Source organism: Rhododendron vialii, chromosome 1a, assembly GCF_030253575.1.
Source record: "Rhododendron vialii isolate Sample 1 chromosome 1a, ASM3025357v1".
NCBI classification, from domain to species: Eukaryota; Viridiplantae; Streptophyta; class Magnoliopsida; order Ericales; family Ericaceae; genus Rhododendron; species Rhododendron vialii.
Genome location: NC_080557.1, coordinates 15,712,028 through 15,739,019, shown reverse-complemented (window position 1 = coordinate 15,739,019; position 26,992 = coordinate 15,712,028). Strand labels below are relative to the sequence as shown.

At 38.9% G+C, this 26,992-nt stretch overlaps 2 protein-coding genes across 8 annotated transcripts in view; one reads left to right on the top strand and one right to left on the bottom strand.

Annotated features, from left to right (window-relative positions):
- Positions 1-19,337, top strand: part of LOC131306669 (phosphoglucan, water dikinase, chloroplastic) — a 22,630-nt gene extending 3,293 nt beyond the window's left edge. The window contains exons 3-19 of the mRNA XM_058333072.1: positions 3,724-3,810; positions 3,905-4,036; positions 5,961-6,086; positions 6,252-6,430; positions 8,955-9,039; positions 10,951-11,118; positions 11,205-11,257; positions 11,660-11,868; positions 11,947-12,065; positions 14,803-14,873; positions 15,036-15,153; positions 16,372-16,458; positions 16,594-16,680; positions 16,778-16,854; positions 17,049-17,214; positions 17,312-17,423; positions 18,178-19,337. Of these exons, the coding sequence (XP_058189055.1) occupies positions 3,724-3,810; positions 3,905-4,036; positions 5,961-6,086; positions 6,252-6,430; positions 8,955-9,039; positions 10,951-11,118; positions 11,205-11,257; positions 11,660-11,868; positions 11,947-12,065; positions 14,803-14,873; positions 15,036-15,153; positions 16,372-16,458; positions 16,594-16,680; positions 16,778-16,854; positions 17,049-17,214; positions 17,312-17,423; positions 18,178-19,079 (2,778 nt within the window). The 3' untranslated portion in view covers positions 19,080-19,337. The remainder of the gene's footprint in view (positions 1-3,723; positions 3,811-3,904; positions 4,037-5,960; positions 6,087-6,251; positions 6,431-8,954; positions 9,040-10,950; positions 11,119-11,204; positions 11,258-11,659; positions 11,869-11,946; positions 12,066-14,802; positions 14,874-15,035; positions 15,154-16,371; positions 16,459-16,593; positions 16,681-16,777; positions 16,855-17,048; positions 17,215-17,311; positions 17,424-18,177) is intronic.
- LOC131306677 (pentatricopeptide repeat-containing protein At3g14730) lies at positions 19,073-26,992 on the bottom strand. Of its 7 annotated transcripts, XM_058333102.1 has the most exons (6): positions 26,691-26,991; positions 26,394-26,587; positions 25,065-25,265; positions 22,811-24,966; positions 21,698-21,876; positions 19,073-21,583 (listed from the first exon to the last, which is right to left on the bottom strand). In XM_058333102.1, exon 4 carries the CDS (start codon positions 24,682-24,684, stop codon positions 22,846-22,848), a length of 1,839 nt encoding a protein of 612 aa, XP_058189085.1. In that variant the 5' UTR covers positions 24,685-24,966; positions 25,065-25,265; positions 26,394-26,587; positions 26,691-26,991; the 3' UTR covers positions 19,073-21,583; positions 21,698-21,876; positions 22,811-22,845. The 7 variants fall into 7 exon arrangements, with proteins under 7 accessions (XP_058189085.1, XP_058189100.1, XP_058189077.1 ...); XM_058333117.1 differs by lacking the exon at positions 26,394-26,587 and having other exon boundaries at positions 21,698-21,869; positions 25,065-25,285; positions 26,691-26,992; XM_058333094.1 differs by lacking the exon at positions 26,394-26,587 and having other exon boundaries at positions 21,659-21,876; positions 25,065-25,285.

Here is a 26,992-nt window from a genome sequence, read left to right as displayed (position 1 = left end):
CCCACCTTGGAATACCTTGCTTGAGCCAAACAACATGAGCCCATGGAACTTTAGGAAGAGGGTTCCTTAGGGCTTCCCAAGCAGTTTTAACTGAGAAGATACCATTAGGTGCAGGTACCCATGTCACAGAGTCTTCCACAGCTGTATAAGGCCTAAGAGTTGAAGGCGTACTCCTTATAATTTGCATGATTGCCCTATTCCTCTGCCTGGGCCAGTGCCAATCCCCATTTTGAATGATAGATGAGACTTTTGCTAGGAGGGAGCTACCAACATTGCGAATTATATCTTCACCAAAAAGATTGTAAAGAGGGCCTACATCATGCCAATGATCCAACCAAAGAAAAGTAGTGTTCCCATTACCAATCACATACTTAATTAGGGGCTGCGCTTCCTCTCTGAGTTTAAAAAGCTTTCGGATGGTCCAAGAAGAATCATGAGGCAACCTCATCTGCCAAAGACACTTTCTCTTTATAATGTATACATGCACCCATTTGACCCATAAAGAGTCAGATTTTTTACTTAAAGCCCACAAATGTCTGATCATGGTAGCTTTATTCCATACTGTGAGAGGTTTGAAACCCAGACCACCTTCATCTTTTGGAGTACACACCCACTCCCATTTAATTTTTGCCCCAGTCTGCCTAAGTTGGACCTCTGTCCACAAAAAAGCTCTGAGAAGACTTTCAATTTCCTTAAGCAGCTTCTTGGGGAGGATAAAGATAGAGCACCAGAACACTTGCATACTCCATAAAACTGAGCTAATAAGTTGAGAGCGACCCCCAAATGATAACAGCTTAGTGGTCCAACTATTAATCCTATGTATGATTTTGTCTTTAAGTTGCATACAATCAGAGTAAGAAAGTCTAGAAGTGATGAGAGGGACCCCTAAGTACTTGACTGGAAGACAGCTGTGAGGAATAGGAAGGATTGCTGCCAAGACCTCTTTAAGATCATTGCTTACACTAGAATAAAAAACAGCACTTTTTTGGAGGTTAGGACTGAGGCCAGAGAAAGAGTGGAACTCATCCAAAGCATCTTTGACAATGGTAAGAGACCCCTGATCAGCTCCAGAAAGAACAAACAAATCATCTGTATTCAAGTTGTACTAGCATTAAAGCACGGGACGAAAATATGTATAATGTTGCGAATGCCTTTGACAAAATATAATGTTGCTTAATAAAAATTGTCAAAAAGCTTAGGTTATGCACTATATATAAATAAATAAATAAATAAATAAATAAATAAATAAATAAATATATATATATATATATATATATATATATATAAAATAGCATAGATGAAGTTCCCATAGACACTACAGCGCTTTTCATTTGGTGTTAAGACATTAAGGTTCGCCAATTAGTTCCATGTGCATTCCCGCTAAATCGTACTATTTATGTTATTCTAGACATCAAATCTTTATCTAGACACAACAAAATTTTACTAAGATGCGAAAAAGATAAAACATGTAAAAGATTTGTTTTGAATTATAAGATGCTGGTTAAAACGTATTTTACGCGTAAGGCATCCGATGACTATAATTCAAGAAAGGTGACATACACAAGTCTTCGACAACATAGTTGAACTTAGTTTTTTTTGATAGGCAAAATTAATTCCATTCATCCCGAAAGATACAAAATGAAATCAGCATAATATAGTAGGAAAAGAAATGAATTGAGCAACTTCTTCTCGCGAGATCTTAACCTACTATTTCACCTCTCATTATTAATGAAAATCCTGATAGCAAGACGCCAACAAGATTGCTCCTAATGTTTGAACCAAACCCCAACTACCCCTAAACAAATCTAATAATCCAACTGCAACCTATTGGGCCAAACCTATTTGCATTGGGCCGATCCACACCCACTAAAACCCCTCAGCAACCCTAGCCCAATTTGTTCCACTTCTATCGCTGCTCAAAACGCCGCTGCTCTGAACATAGTTGAAAACCAAACCAAACGAAACCGAGCCTTAAGTCCCAATCACTTGGGGTCGGCTACATGAATCCTTTTCCTCTATTGAGCTCTGTCAAGAGCCATTTGTTCACACAAACCTACTATGAGATTGATGATTGGAAGATGAAATCCACCAAGATACTCCCTCCGTCCCTTTGTAAGTGTCCAGCTTCGTAACTCCAACTTATTAAGGAGACATCATCATTACACTTACTACATCAACGTTTACCTACACTTTCCCTAAATACCCTTTATGGAGACATTATCATTACACTTTTACTCACTAACTTTTGAAAATGGAATCTTCTTTTAGGGGCGTAATGAAAAATGTACCAATTTTTACCCACTAACATTACAAAATGGACACTTGTTAAGGGATGGCCCAAAATGGAATATTTTTTGACTCTAAAAAGGGGGCAGAGGGAGTATCAAGTTTTGGTATGTATTTTTAGTATCCTTTTTTGTGATACCTTCAATTGTTAGAAGCCTTGTGGTTCTTCTTCTCCAAAATCTCATTTGTAAAAGGGTGGTTGTGACTTCCTTATTTGTTGATTCCTCCCCTCTGCCATTTTTTTTTTTTTTGTGAATTAAAAGTACCAGAGGAACAATTGTTTTGTGGATCATCAATCATGTAAGAGGTATATGCGTTTGAATATATCTAGTTTATTTTATGGTAAGTGTTTTGGACGCTTCACATGCAAATTAAGCTTGCCTTAATGGCAATGTCCCCATGATGAACAAGTCAGACGTAGTGTCTTTCCAAAGAGGAAATTAGTAGCAGTTCATTCCTTGTAGAAATGATTTAAGAGAACAAAAAGCACAAGGCTTTTGTACAATAAAGGTCTCTCAAAGTTGGATTTATACAATTTTTCGAAAAATGAAAAGAAATATTATTCAAGATTCTTTGCAAAATATAGAGAAATTTATATTGTTGGTCAGGAAAAACATAGAAGACTTCTTATTATGAATTTGAAAAGTTTGAGCTATATAATCATCTTTCATAAGCCATTCTTTTCACCTTTTTCTCCTTTGTTTAACACTGTGGTGCAACTATTTTTTTTGCTTGATGCACTTTCTTCTTTAGCTTACATTTTTATTTTCTTGTTTCATGTAGTGTGTAGTAACGTGCTAGGGTCTTGTGCATGGAAGCATACACACCATGGTTTGCTAGTAAGAGTACTGTTCTAGAGCCTCTAACAACATGCTATGCAGTTCTTCTTTCATTCTAGAACTGCTGTAGACTTTCACACTGAATGATTTGGAGTTCACCTTTACTATACAATTGCAGCACATGAATAAAGTATATATTCCATAGTTGCTTGGATTTGTTATCTTAAGAGGGGGTGTGGAGGTGGGGAGTTTGTTTAGAGATTTCTTTCTGGTAAGACATTTCACTTTTGTTGCATTTGCATGCAATTCATTGTTGCATTTCATGGTATGCTTGTCTTATTTTAATTATATTTTGAAGCCAGCATAGTTTTATGATTGGAGGAAAGGATACCATGGTTGGTTGACTGTTCATAGTGATTACAGGATGAAAGATAAGTTTTTGTGTTGCTCGAGATATCCTAATGATGTTAGTCTGTAATAAATAGCAATCTCTTTCCACAATTGTTATGGTGCTCTTAGAATCTACTGCTTGTGGATATTTTTTTGTTCTTTTGACCGTCAAGTAACAAAGATGATCAGTATATCTAGTTTATTTGAGATCCTGCTTTCACAGTTTCACTAACATCTTGTCCTCTTTGCATTTCCCTTATCGCTGAAGCTTGAAGTTGTTCGGGATCTAGTAGTTGGAAGTTTGGAGAGTCAGGAGCGTTTGGATGCTCTTATATGTTCTGCTATCTACCTGAAGGTAAAACTTTTGTATTTCACTTTTGTTTCTTTGATTTGTTTTCCATGCCCGCTCGAGATTCTCTTTAATTTTTGTACTGATTGTTTTTCTACAGTGGATAAATACAGGGCAAATTCCATGCTTCGAAGGTGGAGGTCATCACAGGCCAAACAGGCATGCTGAGATTTCAAGGCTCATTTTCCGTGAATTAGAAAGAATTTCTTGTCGGAAAGACACTTCACCTGAGGTAGTGTAGCAATATTATCCAATGTTTGATACTCATGAAGTTTTATGCTATGGATTTTATGTTGCCTCTTGTTCTAACACTTGGTTGTTATCAGGTATCAACCTTTATTTTTCTTCTATTATTAGATGCTTTAACTTACCTCCTTTTGATGGAGCTTGCAGTTGTTTCCTCTGTTGTTTTCATTAATTGAAATTCTCGTACTTGTCATGAGTTATTTTTTCATCATATCATGAAGATTTCTTCAGTTTGATATTTGTTTCTAAAAGACAACAGTTTAATCTAAAAGATGACAGTTTATTCATTACACGTTCCTCTGACATTTGACAGCAATTAGAAAATCAAAGTAAACGTTTCACTACGTTTTTGTTTGCTTTTACCTCACACACTCCAGAAGACCATCAGAAAGTTATCAAAAGGTAGTGGGATGCAACTATGTTTGCTCTATATCGTTTGTTGAATTAGCCAGTTATAGTGAACTGCCTCCCGTTTTAATGATTCCTGATGTAACTGATTTGTAGTGCCGCAGTATAAGGCGGTTTTATCAACTGACACCAGATTTTTAGAAGTTGACGGTATTCCCGGGTTCACCCGATTGGAATCAGAACTAATACGGTTGACGGCAGTTGCCCTGGGTGGTGGGGTTCAGTTTTCATCACATTGGTTGCAATTTGGATAGCATTGGTTGCAATTTGGATATTTACACACTTTGTTGGGTTGGCTGCATCCTATTTTGCCACATGGACTCACCGATAACTGATTTTGTTAACCAGTTATTCGACGTTTTCTGGTAAACCTGCTTTAGTTTTTCGTTTTAACATGGTGAAAATTAGTTACAAGAAGCGATGCAGAAGAAGCCTAGAACATCCATATAGTTGTCCCAGATGATGGAGTAGTTTATCCATTTCTGTCTAACTAAACTTCATACTAGGAAAAACACAGTTTTGTTTTATGCTGAAGAATGTAGATTGCAGTGGCCTCTCATGTGGTTTCAGAATCACGCACCTGGATCCCCAATGTTTGAAAAATAGGCAGGTACCTAGCCTATTGTTAGGCTTTTTTAAGAACATTTTGTGTTCTTCAAGTTGACCGAGTAAAGCGAGTACTCAACAATCAAAAAAGAAAAATGGAAAAATTAATTGGAGAGAACTTTTATAGGTTACGTTTCTAGAATCGATGAGATATTCTATTCATTAAAATGGGTTACAAGTCCAGATTGAGCTTATATACAATGTTAGTTTTCTGTTGATTGTTGTTCTTTATGTTATCTTGAGCTTAGGGATGGCAGTTCTACCTGATCATACCACCCTTGTGTTGGTATCGGGGATTCAGAGATTTTTTCGGGGATCGGATCAGATTCGGGGAAGGATTTGGAAAAAATTTCAGGGAACGGGTTGGTTTTACATGTCCCTGCCCCGATCCGCATCCTCTCCATTCGATTTCATGTGTCGGTGCACCTCACGTACTTAACAATTGACGTTCAAGATGATCATTACTTAGTTTGATGAAAATATGTCATTTTGGTTACCTGATTAAATCTATTAATTCCGTTATATTGAACCAAAAGGAATTGTATGGATTATGGAGCAATACAAGTAAAACATGAGAATACTCTACTGCTACATGCTTAAAAAATTAGTTATAATTCAAGAAACATACTATTTTTTTTTTTGTGGGGGGGAGGGGTGGGGGGAAGTTAATGGATCCAATTACTATATATTTCAACACCTTGCGCTGTCCGTTAAAAAATGGATAACTAATTTCTAAACTGGGCAAGGAAAATGTCTTGATTATGACTGCTAAGCCTTTTCGTTAGTTATGTTTCTGGTTTCTAATATTTCCTGGAAATTCTCCATGTTCGAAGGTGAATAAAAACATTGGGTTATTTTCTTTTTTTGAAGTGTTTTTTTTTTTTAATATTGTGCAGGAAATAGTTGTCATCCGCAAGATTCATCCATGTTTGCCATCCTTCAAGGCAGAATTTACTGCATCTGTTCCTCTGACAAGAATTAGGGATATTGCGCACAGGGGAGACATCCCTCATGATCTTAAGGTTACATTTTGTGGAGCTTCTGGTGGATGAATTATTAATGCTCACCCAGTAGTTTGTGCGTTTAGTACACCCAGTTACAGTGTTAAACCCATACACAAATACGGTTGGGCATTCATTAGTTGTAAACAATGTCTCTTTATGTACTGATTGCGTGCTAAATTTCAGCAAGAAATCAAGCATACTATACAGAACAAGCTTCACAGGAATGCTGGCCCTGAAGATTTGGTTGCTACAGAACTCATGCTTGCAAGAATAACCAAGAACCCTGGAGAATATAGCGAAGCATTTGTTGAGCAATTTAAAATATTCCATCATGAGCTCAAAGATTTCTTCAATGCAGCAAGGTGAGCCACAGGCGATCATAAATGTTTGAGGTTGGATTTTTATTGCATTAAATAAAGATGAAGTTGATATAGATATGATCTCTTGGCAACTATAACAGCCATTTCCCCAATTTTCGTGTGAAAAATTTAGCTCAACAAGCTTAACTTGCACACTTTATGCTCTTTTTGTTAGTACATTCATAGTCCATTTGCCCTTGAGTTCAATCCAAATTTTGCACTTTTGTGGCAAGTGACATCAAATTGAAATGAGCATGATTTGCTTGACCACAACATTAGTATGTTCCTGTGTGATGTAGGACGGGTTAGGTGATTTGAGCCATGTCACCAAAGTTGCCTACCTTGCTAGGCGATCTGACTCTAGAGCAGGGATTATAAAATTTTGCTACAAATTGTCAAACCCTGGACATGATTAATTGCCGCACCACATATAATTTGTATTCCAACGTTATTTATCCAGCCGTGCGCCCATATGCTCTTTAATGGAAGAGAAATGAGGATGAGTGCCTTTTGGCACTATCACTAGCGTTTAAAGTTGTGTGCTTTTCGTAGCTACATGAGTCCACCTTGTTGTATTGACTCGACATCCTTGTCTCTACGTGGATCTCATTCTCACCTCAAGAATTCGTATCTACTTCAGGATTAGTCTCTAGGATCTCGCCCTATGGGTCTCACACACTGCCACTCCTAGGAGGGATCTGCTAAGTCAGGTCTGTACCAGTTAATCTGTAGTTTGAAAAATCATTATTTCGATCCAAGACAACCTATGCGCTCACTTGGTCTGAATCCACTTTGACTTTCCTTAGATGACAGAGGTTCTGCCAAAGCACGCTAGTGAGGGAAGCACGCCTGTCAAGGCACCAGAAGCATGCAGATATTGCGAGATTATAAAACTGTTGCACGAGGATTTCCCACGTCACTTAAATATTGTTCGGTGATGTTCATTTATATTTCAGCGGTAAAAGGAAAATCCACAATGTCCTCTGATATCGAAGTGCATATCTATTGATTTCACTTGATATTGTCATAACTAAGGTCAGAGGAGATTCCAGGTTGATGAACCAAGAAGAAGGTGCCACCTATCCATGGTGAACTGTCTTCCTAGTTCGACCAGCTCTATACAATGAGACTTCAGCACAAGGCAGCAAGCCTTGCCAACCCAGGCAAATCACTCCTCCCTTGGCATTGAAATGATACGTTACACCCCCCAAATCTCTTGCCTTATCTCTCTCCTCTAACTCCGGTGATCTTCAACCATCCAAAGTGCCACATCGGGCCAAATTACCTACCATATTCCACACCTTACACAGAGACAAATGCACCATGCCAAAATCACCTCAATCTTAATTGGGCAAATTTTCGTAGTCATCCCTGTAGTTTTACGGTTGTCTCACTTTCGTCCCTCTAGTTTCAAAGTGCTCTAATTTCGTCCCTGTAGTTTGTTTTACGTTCCAAATTGGTAAAATCGTTAACACCGTTAACGAAACTAACGGAAAAAAAAAATAAGTGTTCCAATTTTCAATCCGTTTGAACCGGTACGAAGATCTTATTTTTTTGATCATTTTATCCTAAATGGTCGTAATGAATTTTTGGCTCTAAGGCCTTTCAACAAGCACCCGTAGACTCCTTATTTAGTTTTAGGACTCTCTTAGGGTGCTCATTGAAAGGCCTTAGAGTCAAAAATCCATTATGACCATTTAAGATAAAATGATCAGAAAAATAAGATATTTGCACCGGTTCAAACGGATTGAAAATTGGAACACTTATTTTTTTTTTTCCGTTAGTTTCGTTAACGGTGTTAATGATTTTACCAATTTGGAACGTAAAACAAACTACAGGGACGAAATTAGAGCACTTTGAAACTAGAGGGAAGAAAGTGAGACAACCGTAAAACTACAGGGATGACTACGAAAATTTGCCCATCTTAATTCTATAGGGATGTCGGATTGGGACATGCAGGGAAGCGACTTGAGCCTTTCATTATGTTGTTCAAGTCTCATGATTTTTACTTCCATGATGTGGGACCTGGGAGGTTTCTTAGTTCAGGCAACTGAAGTACCTGGAAGTATATATACACATGTATGCCCTGAAGCCGCTTTGGATGATATGTGGACTCTTCAATTGTATAAAGTACCTTTGTTGGATGCCCAACGCTCAAAGGAAATGCTACAACCCATTGATGTTCTTTTGAGGATTGTTTTGTATGTTAGAGACCGTACTATGAGTGGTAGCCTCGACTGAAACAGTTGTGCAATTTTGTCTGGAAACTTGGGATCATAAATAGATTCGGTGCTGAAGTTTGAAAACAAACTTTCTTGATGTTGGCTAATTGTTTGCCGTTTTCAGCTTTAAGCATTTAGAGAAAGTATTGTGAAGACTTGGCCATGGCTTTATGGGTCGGGTCTGCTTTTAGAGTGTTTCGTATATCTATTTAAATAGACATTTGCCTGATTTTGTTTCGAACATTTACTCAACTACAACACATTTGGTGTACTTGACATTTAGGAATGGTTTCCTCCTGTTACAGCCTTGCAGAACAACTCGAGTCAATAAAAGGATCTTTGGACGAACAGAGTTTATCAGCCCTTTCATTGTTTTTCAAGTGCAAGAAGGTATATTCTCACGTTTCATTACACTTGTTTGACAATTGGCATGTGATTATTATGTGAGTTTAGTTGTAGAAAGTTTAGGTTGTGCAGCTATTTGATTTATATATATTAAAATGCACACTTTTCAAGGTTTGACCGTTGTCCATTTGTATGTTTTTGTGCTCAAACTGGTAGGTAAGTACCATTCAAAAAAACTTGGTAGGTAGGTAGATTTATACTAGCTTGATCTTTGGCCATTATACATGTAATGTTCTTGGTACAATTACGGCTGTTTAATAAGATTGCGAGTGTGTCAGCAAGTCATTGCTTAAGGGAGAGACATGATCCATTAGGCTTTGTTTGGAACTTGTGGAAGGAAAAAGGAAGAGGAGAGAAAATAATTAAAAGGGTAACTATAAAGAAAGTGGGCTTCTTTCCCTTGTTTGATTCTGGAAAAAAAATGAGAAGAAATAAGGGAGAAAAAAGACTTTCTCTTGTTTGGTTCCAAAAGGAAAATGGATACCAGTTGAGAAAAAAAGAGTATTGCTTCACAAGGGGATCTCTCCCCAAACCAAGAATCAAACAACCAAGAGGGAAAAATTCTTATTTTCCTTTCCTTTCTCCAATTTTCTGTAAGTTCCAAACAGAGCCTTAGTTTTTGTACGATGCTCATAGTGTCTCATTGAAAAACTAATGGAGTACTACCATTAAATGAGAGCACAAAAAAATGTGTAGAGTTCTTGTTGCTAATTAAAGCTAATCTATGATTTTCCCATTCACATATCCTTACATCTGGCACATTTATCTTATGTGTCTACTTGATAAAGGTTTCCAAACCAAATTGATTCTAAGTAATTCCATGTAAAAGAAGATTTCTAAAATTTCATAAACAGGCACAGCCAAAGACAAGTTACTAGACCATCGCTTTTGTGAAATTATCAAATTCAGTTGATTAGAAAGGACACCAAGGAGGTGAGCCTCATTAATATTCATTGCTTGAAGGAATTCGATTCCAGTGAGTTCAAAGCTTAACATAATCTGAAGAAGTTTGGATTCTATATTTGAGTTCTATGTAGCTTTAATCATTTTCGATGCATCCTTATTGAGCTTGGCCTAAACAATTCAACCTTTATGAGTGGACCAACTTTATAATTGTCGAAACCTCCTTCTGGATATATCCTGCAAAAGTGCAGCTCCAAAATTTCATGATAGCCAAAAACTAAGCAAGTTTGAAAGGTATTATGGGGTAACTATCCTCAGCAAGCTAAAGACAAACTAAGCTCTCCTCTACAACCAGTTGAAAAATGGGGGCACATGTAGTTCTGGAACTGAAATCATCATCACGACATTAAGTTTCACTTTATCAGCTTGCTCTTTAGGCTGAGTGAGTCTCGGTCCTAATAGTCGAGCTTCCTGGAACTAAATCTTGAACTACGCTCCTTGGCAGTACTACTTGTATTTTATTTTTACAGTGTTAAAGGTGTCCTATTGACCTCTACTTTAGCACAACCCTAGCACTTGAAGTTTATGGTGTGAAGCTATAGATTGCTCTCTATTTCTTTACTCCGTACAGGGATAGTACCAAAGGTTCTTATCTTATGTATTCCAATACAGACATATGACGAGATCCAAATTTGTGGACGGAAAGATACGTACAACTGATCTTCCGGCTGAATTATAGGTCTCAATTGATGCGTTTGTGTTGATTTCAAACATGTAAAACCGGAAAATGTATCAACTGAGGCATAAAGTTACGAACCATCTAGTTGTAGTCTGTTACAAGTAGTAGTTATTGCAAGAACTAAGGTCCTTCATAGCTAGCTCGCTCTCTCTCTCTCTCTCTCTCTCTCTTGCATCCCTCCTGCTCCATGTCCCATCTCACCAATTCTATTCCTTTATCGGTTGGTCATCAGTAGCTATTATGTTTGTTCCCAGAATTTGGATAGTTTAGAGAGAACAACAAATGCTTCGGAAGCCAATAACATGGATCTCTTGGTCAAAACCATACAATCTGTTAATGCTCTGCGAGAAGCAATTGTGAAGGGTCTTGAAAGTGGTCTTCGAAATGATGCTCCTGATGCTGCGATAGCAATGCGTCAAAAGGTAATAGCTATCTGCTGCAATTACTTAAAATTTGTCTCAAAGTAAAGTTCTGCGAGAATGATCAATGTGACTATTTTTTCGTTTAGTGGCGTCTTTCTGAGATTGGACTCGAGGACTATGGTTTCGTTCTATTCAGCAGGTATACTTAGATTCTTCAGCTTGCTTGCTATAGTCTCTTCTTGGGTTGAGATTCTGTGGATGAAAATACATTTGAACATTGGTTACGAACTGTAATTGGTTTGAGAGTTTATGGACAATTGGTTTTTGCAGAGGCAATGCCTAGAGACATATCACCATCTGTTGAAACTCATGAATTAGTCGTTTATTTGTCTTACTATATAAGAAATATTAGAAAATACATGAATCGTGCCATTAAGTTAGGGAACCTTTGAATGCAGTAATTACGGCCCAATTGACCTGCAGTTTTGTTGAGCTAATTCTGTTAAATCTGTCTATTTGGTTGCTAGTTCTATTTGTATTTAATACCTATGAAGTAAACATTTCCTCGACTCCTGCATTTTTGGTTGATTGATCTGCGTAGGTTTCTGAATGCAATTGAAGCTATGGGAGGGACTCGTTGGCTTGTGGAGAATGCAGAATCTAAAAATGCAAGCTCTTGGAATTATCCACTCGGTGTTCTCATTGCCGGCATTCATCAGGTTGGATTATCAGGTTGGAAACCAGGAGAGTGTATTGCTATTGGAAACGAACTTCTAGCATGGCAAGAGAAAGGTCTCTTGGGAAAGGAAGGTATCATATTGTCTTTAGTGTATATGTTGACTAGCTGGTTTGATCCAATGTAGTAATGCTTCTTAAGCATCTTCGTAGGCAATGAAGATGGGAAGACTATTTGGGCATTAAGGCTCAAAGCTACTCTTGATAGATCTAGGAGGCTAACTGAAGAGTACTCTGAAGCACTTCTGCAGATATACCCTCCTAAAGTTGAGGTAAAACTCAGTTTTATTCCCTTTTTTTTTTTTGTTATTTTCTTTCTCTTTTGCTTTGGTGTTGGCAGTAAATATTCTGTTTAGCCTTTATTAATTATCTACTTACAACTTGTCATTCTTACCCTCATAAAGTCGAGGTAAAATTTCTTTTACATTTCCTAATTTGTTGTTGTTGTTTTCTTTCTCTTTTGCTTTTGTGTTGGCATCATTACTAATACTCATCAAGAAAAAAAAAAGTTGGTTCTAATAATGATATTTCTTGTTTGACTTTTGTATTAATTAAGTACTTAGAACTTGTCATTCTGACCACTTGACATTCTTCAAAGTCTTCCATGTGGGTTGCACACTTGCACTATTATACAAAGTTCCACTATTGATCATCTATTTTGGATTTTTGTGGGCATCCACCTAAAATAAATAGGAACAGCGGGAGTAAGCCTCTCGATTATAGGAACCAAGTTTAGGTGGCTTAGATAACATATGCGACACAAGTCTAATGGTCAACCGCATTTGCAATCCAGTTGGATGCGGAGGTGATAGACATTTCAAACAAAATAGACTATGGCAATAGACTTGACCCACGAGGCCACCCAAGTTTTAGCTCTGATACCTATGTTGCACAGACACGAACACAAGACAGACACTTACACGTAAACTTCAAAAAATTGGAGCACACAACACGTTTGGGACATTTTTTGAAAACTATGTTTACTACTAAATGAATCCAATTTGAAAAAATAAGGCTCTAATTCTAATATGTATCACAAAATATACCTTATAAACCATATTTATCATTACAATCATCAGCAAAAGTATTTCAACACTTAGCTTTATATCATTTCTGTGTCTTTATAATCAATAATCATTATTCGTCACTTGAAATGAGAATTCCCTAAGTTTGAATTAGAGTTTACTATCTCGTTTAACACCTCCGACTTGATTAGGAAGTGTCTTGAGAGTGTCCGTATCCATTTTTAGAGTGTCCCCGGAGTGTGCAAACAAAAAAACCAAACCAAACCAAATCGAGCCTTGTGTCCCAATTGGGGCTTGCTACATGAATCATGTTTTTCCATTGAGCTTTGTCTTGGGCTACCTCTTCACTTAAAGTGTCCCCGAAGTGTGCAAACAATAAAAGTTGAGAAAAAAATAGGACACATTGAATTTAAGTGTTGGACACATGTCCGAAGAATGTCCGGAGAGTGTCAATGTCCGTAAGTGTCCCGACACTATACCTTACCTCTGACGAAGTGCCTATGCTACAGTCTGATACCATGCTAGATTTTTTGGGGCATGAATCCTAAAACCAATTGGTAATAGGTGGAGTAGCTATAAAATTCTATTTACCAAGTCAAGGTGGCTTAGATAATAGATGTGGAACAAGCATAACAAATGTTCACAAAGCTATTGACACAATTTGTATGGTTAGGGTTTGGTGAACACAATGGCCCCGCCCCTACTCTTTGGGGATGAGGCATGAAATTCCTAGAGAGTTCTCATTGTTACTCCAATAATAAAGAGTCTTGATTTTGGCATTAGTTAATGTGCTCCATAAATGGCAGTGGTGGCAGTGATGTGAATTTGTAGTTTTTTTGCCCAATGGATTGAAAGTAGTGGAAAACTTGACTCATCCGCATGTTTTATTCAATATTCTAAAAATTGCTAGGCGTGCCTAGCAAGCCTAAATATTAGCTGGTCTTCTTGATCGCTATTTTACTGTACCAAAAATATAATTTAAAACAAAGTAATTACGACTACTCAAATGAATAGTGGCAAGTATTCCGAGTATCGTTCACAGGGATTAAAAGGCTGAGCTACAGAAATTGCAATTATTTTTTAAACAAATTCAGAAATAGATTGATTGATTGCTTTCCTAAAATTATAGAATTTTAACTTAAAACGGGTAAAACTAAAGAGAGTTGATGGGAGAAAAGTCTAGGGTTTCGGATCCACTCTTCCTCTCGTAACTTAAATCTGTTTCCATTATAGGTCAACTCTTTGAATCAACCCGGATACCGGAGGATTGCAAGCCCTATCGATATCTCGTAATGATTATTTATGAATCACCAATTGGCATGGACTATCTCTGCCCAGCACGAATTGTCTCAAATCGTCTAATCGGCACGCTCCTAGGAAATCATACACAAGATCTGATGGGAAGAGTTATAAACAATTCCTTAAAGGTCATACAATCATGATTCGAATTATAAAAACCTGAACCAAAACAGAAATAATATTACTCAAAGTGCAAGCTTCTTTCACACCCTAGAAGGGAGTTTAGCCGGCCATCGAGGATGGAATCCTCGAGTCTTGGGCGATGAACGCCATGAAGCTCAAGTTTTATTTGCTGTCAAGTCTTCTTGCCTCCTTACGGTGAATCATCCTCTAATAATGAATAGGGTTCTGCATTTATAGGGATAGGAGACTTCTAATCAATCCCAAAGAGGCTAGAATTCCCAAAATAATAGAGAAAATCTTGTAGAATTATTCCAGCACTTTCAGGTTAGCTTGCGGGCCCATTTTGACCTAGTTTACATCAGAAATGGAAATTAGCCCTTTCATTTATCTGTCCAACCCATCTTGAATCACTCCAATCCAATATTTGAGCAGAAAGTTAACATAATGGTTCGATTGATATACGTTTCTTGGGGCTTATTTATGTAGAGTATCTGTGCTTCATTTTTGACAATATTGTGTTTTTTTTCCTCTTTTCACATAGCACTCTTCCTGGGCATTGCAGATGTTAGGAAAAGCTTTTGGAGTTCCTGAAAACAGTGTGAGGACATATACTGAAGCTGAGATTCGCGCCGGGTAGGTTTGACTCTTGGGATATCCTGTTTGTATATAGTAATTCGACAATTAATGATAGAATGTAACTTCTGATTCTGGTTTCGTTGACCATTACTTACATTGAATTGATGATTACTGACTGTTACTGTCATCTGACTTTGGACTGGTAATTGTCATCCTCAGTGTCATTTTTCAGGTCTCTAAACTTTGTACTCTTCTTTTAAAAGCTGTCAGAACATCAATTGGTTCTGAAGGCTGGGATATTCTTGTTCCCGGAGTTGCTTCTGGAACCCTAGTACAGGTACTCTCACCAAAACCATAGATGACACATACAAATCCATCAAGTTTGCAGTTAATACTTAGAGATCTTTGGATTTGAGTTGGCTTTGCTTTATTGGGAAGTTGTAGTTTCCTACACTTTTCTCCATCCACATCTTAAGCAGTAAGAAATTCCGCATATTTTGATCAACTCAAGGTGAAAGACTGGCTTGTTCGTTTCGCTGTTTTTGTTTTTTTTCACTTCATCGAGAGAAAAAGTCCTGAGAACTATTACCAATGGCAAAATCTATTATATTTCTCCTGGTTTCCCACAAGTTAATGTTGAAGTGAAGCTTTAATGAGAAGCTGAAGTTAGGACCCAGGTATGACTTTTGGGGGTGGGATTGTCAAAATCTTATATTCTCGTAATCTTGCAGTATATATGTTTGATCGTTGAGTCCAACCACTCATGTCTGACCCAATCTCGTACAGTTATCCACGTAATCTCATACAGTTATCCATGTGTCAAGTGTTGCACGGGTTTTGTTTATTTGAAATGGTCGCTGACTCGCTGTAACGATGCTGGTGTCCTCTTTTATTTTTTGGTACTTAGGAATATACTGCTGGTGTCCTTATGACTATGCAGCAAAAATTACAGTAACAGTGGAAAATAAAGATGGAATGAAAGCTGGTTTCTTCCAATAATTGAGATTAGGACCACAGCCATTATGCTCATAGGCTTGTGCACATGGAGCATAAAAAATGTTTCATTGCCAATAAAGATGGAAGAAGTAATTAATCGCATTTTAACTCAGCAGAGCTATATTCTTATTACCCCCCTCACCAGGAATATAGGTTCTTCCATTGTTGATTTATATGGTATGAGCTCCTCCTTTTCTGGTAATTGTAGTGAATATTTCTATTATACTGCTTAAATCAGTTGCCTGCAATTTACTGGTGTTAGTGAGTCTGTCCATAGTCGAGGCGTTGCATTTCATCTTAGTGTGTTCTCTGAAAAAAAAAAAAACGTTTATATAACCTGCCCAACTTCTGGCTAGCTTTACACAGTATCACCAGTACTGAATGGGTCCGGATACTTGGAAATTCTTTTTGCTTCACTAGGTCTGGTGAAAATGGTCTTAAGCTACTATGCTCTAATAGTCTAACTGTCTGATTTATTTCTACCATCACTTTCCCTATTCATACTTTCATATTATTTGACTGAATGGATTTATCTGTTACTGATTTATTTCGACTTCAGGTGGAGAGCATTGTCCCTGGGTCATTGCCTTCTTCTGTAACAGGACCCATTATTCTTGTGGTCAGAAAAGCTAATGGAGATGAGGAGGTTGTTCATATTACCTATAACTCTTTCTGTGCATAGTTATCATATAGTTACGATTTATTTGCATAGATGCGTCAGAAGGAGATTAATTCTTGCATCAGAAAGAGATTTAGTTCCCCAATTTTTTGCGTCTTGCAGGTAACAGCTGCTGGTTGTAATATAGCTGGAGTTATACTTCTGCAGGAGCTGCCCCACTTATCTCATCTTGGTGTCAGAGCTCGACAAGTTAGTCCTATGAGCTATTAGTTATCCTATTTTGACATATCCTGTTTTGATGTGATCACGAGATCAATAAACTGTGGGCAATAATCCTACTTTGCAGGAGAAGGTTGTATTTGTGACATGTGAAGATGATGATAAGATTGTCGATGTAGAGAAACTCAATGGGAAATATGGGAGGTAATCTTTCGGTCTTGACTCTTGCCCCATTTAGGATCAGTATGTTTTTATGAGGTAAGCGTCTAGTCTACAAAGTTCCATTAGCATTAGTGACTTGAAAATGTCATCTCATCTGATCCATGGTGTTCCCTTCATTTTTTTTTTTTACTGCTTTTCTATGATCTGTTTCAGTTACTTATTATTCTTTGTTTCAGATTAGAAGCTTCCTCAACTGGAGTTAATATAATCCCATCATTTTCGGATAATGGCAATATGGATTCTCCTGTGAAGAACCTTTCAAGTAATGGTTCGACCAAGACCACAACTTCAGCAGAAGATAATTCAACTTTGTCTTCTGTCAAAGCCAATTACTCAAGTCAGGTACTTATTCTTGACATATTGATTCTTCCTTGCTGGATTGGGACTCGTCTGGCTTTTAGCGACCTTCTGAGAATTTGAATTTGATTAATTGATCCAGGGACCACCTGCTGGAGGGATTATACTGCTTACTGATGCAGATGTGCAAAATTCTGGTTCAAAAGCTGCTGCTTGTGGTCAATTAGCATCTTTGGCTGCGGATTCTGATAAAGGTGGTTGCAGTGGTTCCCTACTTATTTGACAAAACTCTATGAGGACTGGGATTCTTTGGGTTTTTTTAAGAAAGGGATTTATAGGAACCAAAACAAAGTGAGGAAAAAAACACAGATGTTGGGATTTCAACCCACCACACAGAAGCATGCCACAAAATAAATGAAACACAAGGAAAAAGATCGCATAGAATTTATGTGGACTTACAATGAGACAAAAAGATACCAAACCCAAAGCCCTTGCTCACAAGTATTTTTTTCCCAAACTTGTTACATCCTTAAATCTTGTCTCTTCCTCCATATGGTGTGCGCTTTGGCGTACATCAACAAGATATGAGTTTGACTTAGAAACAACCACCAATACTTCACCACTTTGGTTTTCTTTACCACGAGTACATATACATGTCCGATCATTGGCGACATTCCACAAGGGCAGGACAAAATTTTATTTTGACATATGACAACTGAAACCTCACCAAACCAGTTGACGTGATTAAATACCCCAAACATACAACCTACTCTAGTAATTTAGCTTACCAAAAGCCAAAGAAAATATGCTTTGCTGCATCTAACACCGAATTGTCTCACTTCTTCTGGATGTGGTTCTCCCAGTAGCAGTTTGCCGTGACCAAGGGAGTAAATTGTGCCAAGTTGATTTTTATTTTAGCTTGTCACACAATTCACCAAGCTATACTTATTCTGTTGCATCTATGGTTCCAACCTCTTACTTTTATGTATGTTGTTTCCCAACTGGCAGTTTGCAGTGACCAAGGAGTACCAGCATCATTCAAAGTCCCTGTAGGATCAGTTATACCCTTTGGCTCCATGGAATTGGCATTAGAACGAAGCAAGTCCATGGAATCCTTTACGTCTCTAGTGCAAAAGATGGAAACAGCCCAAATGGAAGGTGGAGAACTTGACAATGTCTGTGTTCAACTCCAGGAACTGATCTCTTCCCTACAGCTTCCGGAGGAGCTCATCGAAAGCCTTGGGAAAATATTTCCAGGCAATCCACGTTTAATTGTTCGTTCAAGTGCAAACGTTGAGGATTTGGCTGGTATGTCTGCTGCCGGTCTATATGAGTCGATTCCTAATGTCAGCCTTTCAAATTCAATCGTTTTCAGAAACGCTGTTTGCCGAGTGTGGGCTTCACTTTACACTCGCAGAGCAGTTTTGAGCCGTAGAGCTGCTGGTGTACCTCAGAAGGTGGCTACGATGGCTGTGTTGGTGCAAGAAATGCTTTCGCCTGAGCTATCTTTTGTGCTTCACACACTTAGTCCAACAGACAGCGATCATAATTATGTGGAATCGGAGATTGCTTCTGGACTGGGAGAAACCCTAGCTTCAGGAACCAGGGGCACTCCCTGGCGCCTATCTTCTGGGAAGTTTGATGGGACGGTGCGCACCTTGGCATTTGCAAATTTCAGTGAGGAGTTAGTGGTACATGGTGGGGGTCCTGCTGACGGGGAAGTTATGCATTTGACCGTCGACTATAGCAAGAAACCCTTAACAGTTGACCCAACATTCCGGCGGCAGCTTGGTCAGCGTCTTTGTGCTGTTGGTTTCTTTCTTGAGCGCAAGTTTGGGTGCCCTCAAGATGTTGAGGGATGTGTGGTTGGCAAAGACATCTATATTGTCCAGACGCGCCCACAACCCTAATAGAAACTGCCCTCTTCCATTTTGAGTTGTGCATCCCTCTCCCGCAACAGATAGAAACGTTATGTACATGGGAGTTTAATTTTCATGAAGCGTCTCTCCTGTCAACAGATGTTGTAGAAAATGATGGAAGAAAACATGAAATAATGGAACATGATACGGATACAGATATCTGAAGCTGTCATGTTGTATATTGTGTCACATTTGACTATCATCGGATATATTACCTAATAATAATTTGTGCTGTGATTGTCTGAAAAACTCACGGATCGTCTCAGTATTTCTTTAAGCTTCGGTTTCTCTAGACAGTCCTGTGTGAATTTTCAGGCAACCTAATTGAACTTGGAACTCCTCTCTTTTTAGCTGTTTTGCCTCGAATAAAATGTCAAATCTCATAGTTTTCTGCAGGCTACAGTCTATTCTCTGGTGCAGAATATGTAATTCCTAAGTACGCTCCTACTGAATACAGTGACATGGTGCTCCTGGACAAATAAAAGCGCTACTCACAGGATGTGTGGAACTTGACTTGAACTACCTTTTTGACTAGGTGGGATATGAAGCAGGCCTACATATTCCTTTGCAAGGCCTCCTTGGCCAAAGAGCAGTAAGTACACATGCTATGCTGGTAACAGGCACCTCATCTTCTTTTCTTTTCCCTTTTTTTTCTTTTCTATTTTAGGGTTTCCTTGTTTCCTTTGTCTGTTGGAGGAAGCTATTAATCCAAAAATGAGAACAGTATGCCTCATTCCCCCTCTGCAGGCTAGGTGCCCATCGCCTAGGAACTTGGAACTCCAAGAACTACTGCAGTTCCTCTAGAGCAGTCTTATCTGACAAGAGAAACATTAAATCAAAGAAATAACCCAGCACTTTCATCTTTTTCATTTTTTATTTTGGTCTCTAAGAAAGGACATGAACGCTAAAGAGAACAGAAAATAATACTGCTCCAGAAACTGAATCCTCAGAAAGAGCTAAATGACCTCAGAGTCATATGGAAACAAACTTTGGCAAATTAACAGTCAAGCAAAAACTCATAGGTTTCCAATGAAAATGTCATCTGCAATTCCTATTCCAATGGAAGGAACCATTTGGAGGGGGAGTCCTTTATTGCCTTACATCATACCATCCAAGTATGACAGCCATTTTCTGTCTTTTCCATTAGCATTTAACCATTTTACTCATTCACGTCCATAATCTTTTTCAGTTAAAAACTCTTTTACCCATGTGAAAGAAAACCTAGGTGATTGCACAACATGACCACAAAAAAAAAAAGTGCATACAGACGACAATAACCGTAAAATGACAAGACTAAAATTGACAGCATGACTGAGATAGCCACTTCTTGGAAACCCGGTAAGGAGAGGTAAAAATCAGCTTCGAGTGGCTGTAAGAGAACCCGTCCCCTCCTCTTTTAGACCACATAAGGGTGAGGCCCGGTTCAAAGTGGTTCACGGGTTCACTGTTTCCGTACTTAGCACACAGTCAAACAGTGAGTGTCGTAAAAACTGAAAAATATGTGAGATATACCTTCTGTTACTTTAGTCTTCTCTAAATAAAGGAGGCTCACTCATTCCATCTGAAAATAAACCATCTCCAAGATCCTCCAAATATCCCCTCGGCGCAGCAAGAGGAATTGGTGAGGATGGATTTTGTTTTACACAGAGTAAATGTTGGACCCAACAGCCATTCCCACAATTATATGTGTTCCATAAGCTGGATAAACCTGCCAAACAAAACCAAATAATACCAAAATAGAAATGGGCTCATGTGGTCTGAGAAACAGAGAGGGTCAATTCCTATAGAAACAGGTCAATCAAGGAAACCGGTCCTAGGATTTGCTTCCTTAATCCTAAATTTGAGCGCACAAGCTAACAGTTTGGCCATAGAATTTATTCAAACATTGAAATCAAAAAAGACAGACACCAATTTTCTTGTTCAGGACTTCCACCAAGTAGCACGTGCATTCCATATAGGAGGCATGCTTGCATCGGGCATGAGTCCACGATCAATACATACGAGAAATACAACATGAAAGCTTCCTAGATCACACCATATGATTTTTTATTGCTGCCGCTAAATCAATATACAGAATGTGGCTAAGAATTGGCCCACAAGATGAACACGAATTCAATAGGTCAAACCGTGACTTGTCTACAAAATCTTTTCAGAAGCATTTTTTTGTCCCAGGAGCATTGTTGCTGACGCTTCCAAGCAACGTTGTCTTCTCTATGTCCAGCCAACTCCTTCATCTAGTTATCAGTTGTAGTGTTGTGCCTTAATCCATTCCTCGCAAGCTTCTCACGTCCTAAGTTGTGCCCTCATTATCAGTCATCACTGCATTGTCACGTCAGAAGTTGGCTGTCATCTACTTCTACCAGTTACGCGGTTTGCTCTTCAGTTGTACTCCACCTTGGGGGGGTTGCACTGCAATTGTTAGGTTTTGTTGTATTGGGACATTCTTAGGTAGTTCATAAATGAATGGAAAGGCATCCTCATGGCAAATACTCCTACTGATAGACGTAACAAAAAGGAACATTAGTATACTAAAATAAGACCTTTCTAATGGGAAAAAAGAAAAGAACTACTAAGATAATGAAGCTGGATTCCAGTGAGATGGAACAGACTTCTTCACTGTGTCTTGGAGTACTAGTGGAGATGCTGAGATGAAGTAACCATCAAATGCAAGATTTTTGGAATCCGCAGCTTCAATCAACCAGGATCCACTCAAATCAAATATAGCATTGAGATAGCCGGAAGTGACTTTTCCTTGGATTGAGGATTTCCAATTCAGCAGCTCTGACATCTGCAAAAAGTAGTAAATGAAATGCAAGTATTAAAGGAAAAGAAACTTAAGACTACAATGATATTATGCCAGAAGTCATTTATCCAACCCCTCAATACCATTCATTTGGCCAAAACAATAATGCTTACAATTAGGGAAAAATACTCGCAATCACCAAAAAAAAACCTTCTGTACTTGGAACCAAAACCGTTACCAGCTCACCCAGAAATTCATGAGGGACAATCCAAAATGTGATTCAGACAGATGAACTGACTTGCAGGTACAAAGATCAATTTGCATGATGCTCCCGAAATGCACCATCCACACTCCAATTGTACTTGAGAATAAATTACCGGTTTCTACAACATCTACCACCTTTTAGAATTTAGGAGGCTGAAGAATTGACAAGTAGACACACATGAAGTAGCACATTTTATTTCTTGACTAGAACACTTGGGAGAGTGATTGTCTTATTGATACCTAGAGCATGACACTAAAATTTCCGCATCGTATTTTGCTACTGACCATTTGTCATTTTTCAACAGTTCATGGGCCTGGTCCCTTTTCAAATCTTTTCCCATCATAAACACTAATTCTCAATAAAATTTAGTGAACATTCTACACGAACTACTAATCTACATGGTTCGAATAATTAAGATTCTGTACAAATGCAAACCGTGTGTTGACAGAGGTTAGCTCAAAATACTGACTTCTCTGCAAAATACTGACTAAATTAAATGAAGTTTCAATTGGGGGAAGAATAGATATAAGCATGGACACTTGCAGTAGAAAGTACATGCATGATTCCATGTGCCATGGTACAAGGATAAGAAATAAGAACACCACCTTAGTCCTTAGCAAAAAAAGAAATAAGAACAACATAAAACTTTCAGTTGGGATGCAAGCCATAACAGGTGGATCTCACTTTAACATGTTCATATAGATATTAAGTTACCTTTCTATTTTGGCGGGGAATAAGACCAGCACGGTTTACAAAATGTCCTGGTAGACACTAGGCATAGATCCACCCTCATACAAGTGAGCATTTAATGAATTCAATCCAGCATAAATCAGGTAGTCCTCGGGATGTCTCCGGTCACTGGTAACAAAACTGTGCACACCATCACCAAGCTCAATCCAACTACAACCTGGTTCCTTTCTCACATTTTGTTGCCTCATCGTAAGTCTCACTTCGGATACCTCCTCATATCGACCAACTGCACCATAAACGTTAGACATCAACACATGATTTCCACAGTGCTCTGGTTCAAGCTCAAGTACCTGCTGTGCAGGAACCTCAGCCAAAGCTGCATTTCCATGGAGTCGACAAGCTGCTAGGAAAGCCCTCCATACCACTGAGCTGGCCTCTATTGGCATAGTTGACACGAGTTCATAAGCCTCCTCAAGCTGCCCAGCCCTACCAAGCATGTCGATCACGCATGTGTAATGTTCAATGGTTGGAACAACTCCATATAGTGAATCCATTTGAGCAAGAAACTTTTGTCCTTGGCTCACAAGACCTACGTGGCTGCACGCTGATAAAACTCCCACAAAGGTGACCTCGTCAGGCTTCAACTCAGCCTCACACATGTTGGAGAACATGTCTAGCGCCCTACTACCAAATCCATGCATGCCATACCCCATGATCATGATGTTCCAGGATGCCACATCTTTGTAGCTCATCTTATTGAATACTAAATGAGCCTCCCTCATGCTCCCGCATTTTGCGTACATATCCATAACAGCATTTTTAACATAAACGTCATCGAAACTTCCATCATCATCCTTTTCCAACCCATTAATGATCATGTAACTATGAATCTCCCTACCATGCATCAAGGCTGCCAAATGAGCGCAAGCTGGTAAGATGGTAGTGACTGTCACCAGATCAGGTTTAACCCCAGCACGTAACATGCTATCTAAGAGCCCCAAAGTTCCACGATGATCACCGCACTGTTCGTGAACACATAATATCGAATTCCACGAAAATATATCCTTCTCAGGAATCATCTCAAAAATCTTCAACGCATCCCTGAGGCACTTGCATTTCCCGTACATATCAACCAACGCATTCATAACCGCAACACCGGAATCATAACCCATTTTGACCACAAACCCATGGATTGCCCTGCCATTGTTAAGGTCTCCCATCATGGAAATAGCTGATAAAATTCCTGTCACTGTAAATTTATTTGGTGTGACCCCTTCTTCTCCCATCTCCTTATAAACCTCCAGTGCCAAACCAAACTGCCCAGTCTGCGCAAACCCATTAATCATTGCGTTCCACAGCACAACATCTCTCACAGGCAATTCGTCGAACACTTGATATGCTTCTTCCGCGAATCCAAATCTCAAATACAAATGAACCAAGGCACTTCCAACAAACACATCCCACTCCAACCCAAATTTAAACACCAACCCATGAACCTTCCTACCCTCTAAACACTCATTAACATCTGAACAGGCCTTGATCACACAGGGAAACGTGAACTTGTCCGGCGTAACACCCGAAAACTGCATTCCTCGGTAAAACTCCAGCGCGGATCTGGGCATGCCGTTGGCAATGAAACCGGCTACGATGGCGTTGTAAGCGAACACGTTACGGTGATGGGTGGACGATGTGTCGAAGAGGGTCAAGGCATGGGTCATGGAATTGCACTTGGAGTACATGTTGATGAGGCTGGTTGTGGGTAGAGGGGAGGTTAGGAGGAAGCCGTTTCTGAGCATGAAGGTGTGGATTTCTTTGCCTCTGGTGAGGTTATTGGTTTGGGCACATGCTTGTAGTGAGGCTATCAGTATTTTCAAATTCGCCCCACCTGGGTATCGCATAGTTAGTTATCACTAGTCCTAGGCACATGCGATGCACGTGCTTTGACACGACCAACAAATCTCACTGGAAGTAATCGAAAAATTAAACATCCACAAACATCTATTGCCTCAAACAATAAAGCGAGTGTATGAAATGTAGGAATATTAAATTACAGAACTCTGTACGGAAAACATGCTTTTTTGTGCGTTCAAATCAATGATCTTGATTTTAACTTTCTTGGTAGCTCAATATTGTCGTTGCCCATTATGTGTTCATCAATCAAGTGCATCAAGTTGCCTTTCCTGTAAATGGAAGAGGTAAATCAAATGTATAAGTAGAATTAAACAAACTTGTTTATGAAAGAAAATGGAATCCACATTATATTGCTCGAGCTACTTACATATCATTTGACCTCTGTATCGAGATTCAGCAACACGTTTGTAAAGCAATCCCAAACTTCTTTTCCATGATTCTCGCAGGGATATTTGGGCTTATCTTCGTTTGATCACTTCGATCAAAACTCGGCCATGACTTTTGTATAAATACTCGTACACATATCATTTGCGCTTTTTCCAACATTTCCAGGATTTGTCATTTGTGCCTAGATTACCTTATCATTTCCTGGTGAGATACATAAGCACCATCTCAGCAAATACCAATCTGAGTCGAAAATGGACTTTGTATCCCTGTTTTTCATAAACTAAGACAGCAACTTCATACATCAAATTTGTTTCAATTGTGAAATACTTTGGGCACGATTTATTACTAAGGGTTGGCCGAGTGACTGAGGAATCCCCTTGTTAGCTACGATGTCTACGTTCCAGCCGTATCGCTATGAATTACAGCATTAACTTTCAGTATCCAACACCATCTCAACTGAGAAAAAGAAGCAAAATTATTCCCAACTTCTCCATTTGGCTTTGGCAGGACAAGAGAATAAACTCAAACCATTAGAAAAGTCAAGCAACATGTGATAAATCTTGCAGCCACACCCATTTTAAGGGAAAGAAGGAAGCCAAGTTGATCCAAGGATTCCCAATCTGGTTAGAATACTCGAACTCAACCCCCTTTGCAAGAGCACGTCAAATCTGATACCAACACATTACCGAAGGGAGCAAAAATTTCTCTAACCAGAAAAACATGGACAACTTTGCCAAAACTAATAAGATCATACAAGGTGAACTGAGGGGTCAGTCCCCTAGACAGAATCTCTATCCCCATTAGCTTGCACGGTTGTACCCTATCAACAAAAAGAGGGTTCTCCATCTCGAGCACCATAAAATTTTATATGTTGGGTTGTATTCTTCAGTCTAGTTTATTTACTTTCTAATGGTATTAGTCTGTATCAGTTCGACTCAGCAAAAGGAATTGTTTTCCATTCCATGATTGTTGCCGGCATAGATTGCAAATAAAGTGAAAGTAATTGACAAGCATTCATCACATGGCAGTAAAAGCTAATTTTTCTTCCATTATGATTTGTCCATCCACACCTACGGACATACATTTTGTAAGTTTCTTTGTGCCAAAGCACTGGTTTATTGTGACATGGTCTTGTTGGAAGTCATATTTCCAACAACTTTTAGTGGTGGTTACTGCACTAATAAATTAACCAAACTAACTGAGCGGGCGCGCCTTAAATCCCAATCATATGAGAGCACTAAACGAGGTAGAAGATTCAAAAGCAAGGGCAGAAATTCACTTAAGACATTCAATCGAACACCTTGCCTACCACCAGCTGGTGCTTTTTTAAGTACAAAAGCAAGTCAGATGTTCCCTTGACCATTCAAGAAAACACCTTCCCTACTATCAGATGGTATGAGCTTTGAGCAACAAAGTAACCGAGTCGAAGGAAATTGGCAGACAATTGCAGTAGAGCAAAGGGAAGAAATTTGGTTACATTTAATCAAACACCGTCCCCACCACCTGGTGGTTTGAAGAATCAAATAGTTGAAGTCAGTTAGGAAGAATCGCACTAGGAAAATGGAAAGAAATTTGTTGCATGTGATAGCTAAACGGTGTAAAATACCTTGATTCTTCGGAATGAATCCAGACGTTTTTGTGTTTGTCTCCGCTGGCTCAGCCAAAGCTGGGTAGCTTAGCCGGCGGCGAATGTAATGTAGAAGGGGAAGGCATCCAACATATATAGGTGGTGGTGGTGGGAAGCGAACGACGGCAAACCAGTTGAGGCAGTGGGCGGAGAGGCAGTGTCTGCTGCTCTTTAGTTGCAGAAAACGGTTGGCGTTTTTGGCGTCTTTTTCGGTGGGAGCTGAAAATTTTCAAAATAACCCCCCGAGCTTTTGCCAAAGTCACTAATAAAAACTGGCATTT